We start from the raw sequence: 825 nt of genomic DNA on the forward strand, positions 1-825 counted from the left end.
AATATTACAAATATATCTAAGATCCAGTTTATTAATAGAAACAACACAAATATGCAATTGAAAAATACATCTTTATTTGAATCCATTATTACATAATCGAAGTATCAAACCAAACATGATAGTGAATAAAACAGATCACATCAAATCTAAAACGAACAAAATCTCAGTCTACAGAATGGATTGACACGAACTAAAGCCAAGCCCCCTGTTAGTCTACACGAGAGTGATCACTAAATCAGAGAACGACTGATATTAAAACAAAGCAAGTAAAAGCAGAGGAACCAGCATCCTCTCTCCACAGGGTGTGTGGCTGGTGGGTCCTACCCAGAACAGTCAGTCCTCCTCAGGGTCTTGGTGACCGGAGTCTGGGATTTCTGCTGGGCTTCACAGGTCACCTCTCCTGCCTTGGTCCACTCCTGGGCAGTGAGAGTCAGGGTGCTGCTCCAGCTGTACATACTGTCCTCCAGGACCCTGGGACTGGCCTCTTGTTTCTTGCTGGTCCCGTCCACTTTCCAGCTCATAGTCCAGTCTGAGTGGAAGCCCTTGTTGGCCAGACATATCAGTGTGGCTGTTGTTGTACTGGACAGCTCCTCACTAGAGGTGGGCAGGACGGTGAGTTACTGCTTGCACAAAAACCTCCCACTCATTGGGCAAGATGAAAACTTACATTTTTTAGACTGTGGTTTAAATAATGAACTCATATGAATACTGGCCAAATACAATGGTATATTCCTCTTTTGAATTAGTTTTTAGATTAATTGAAAAACATCATAGTTTTATTTTAAAATATAAAGGTATTCAACAAACCAACAAATTGCTCAACAT

General features: G+C 41.3%; 1 gene segment (V, D, J or C); it reads right to left on the reverse strand.

The window, feature by feature from the left end:
* Window positions 1-320: 320 nt before the first annotated feature.
* Window positions 321-617, reverse strand: LOC123723777 (Ig kappa-b4 chain C region-like; the record flags this gene model as incomplete). The annotated part of the segment is given in 1 exon segment: window positions 321-617. A coding segment is annotated over 1 exon segment (297 nt), but the record flags the coding sequence as incomplete, so codon positions are not given.
* Window positions 618-825: the final 208 nt, after the last annotated feature.

Source organism: Salmo salar, chromosome ssa17 (assembly GCF_905237065.1).
Source record: "Salmo salar chromosome ssa17, Ssal_v3.1, whole genome shotgun sequence".
Lineage (NCBI taxonomy): Eukaryota > Metazoa > Chordata > Actinopteri > Salmoniformes > Salmonidae > Salmo > Salmo salar.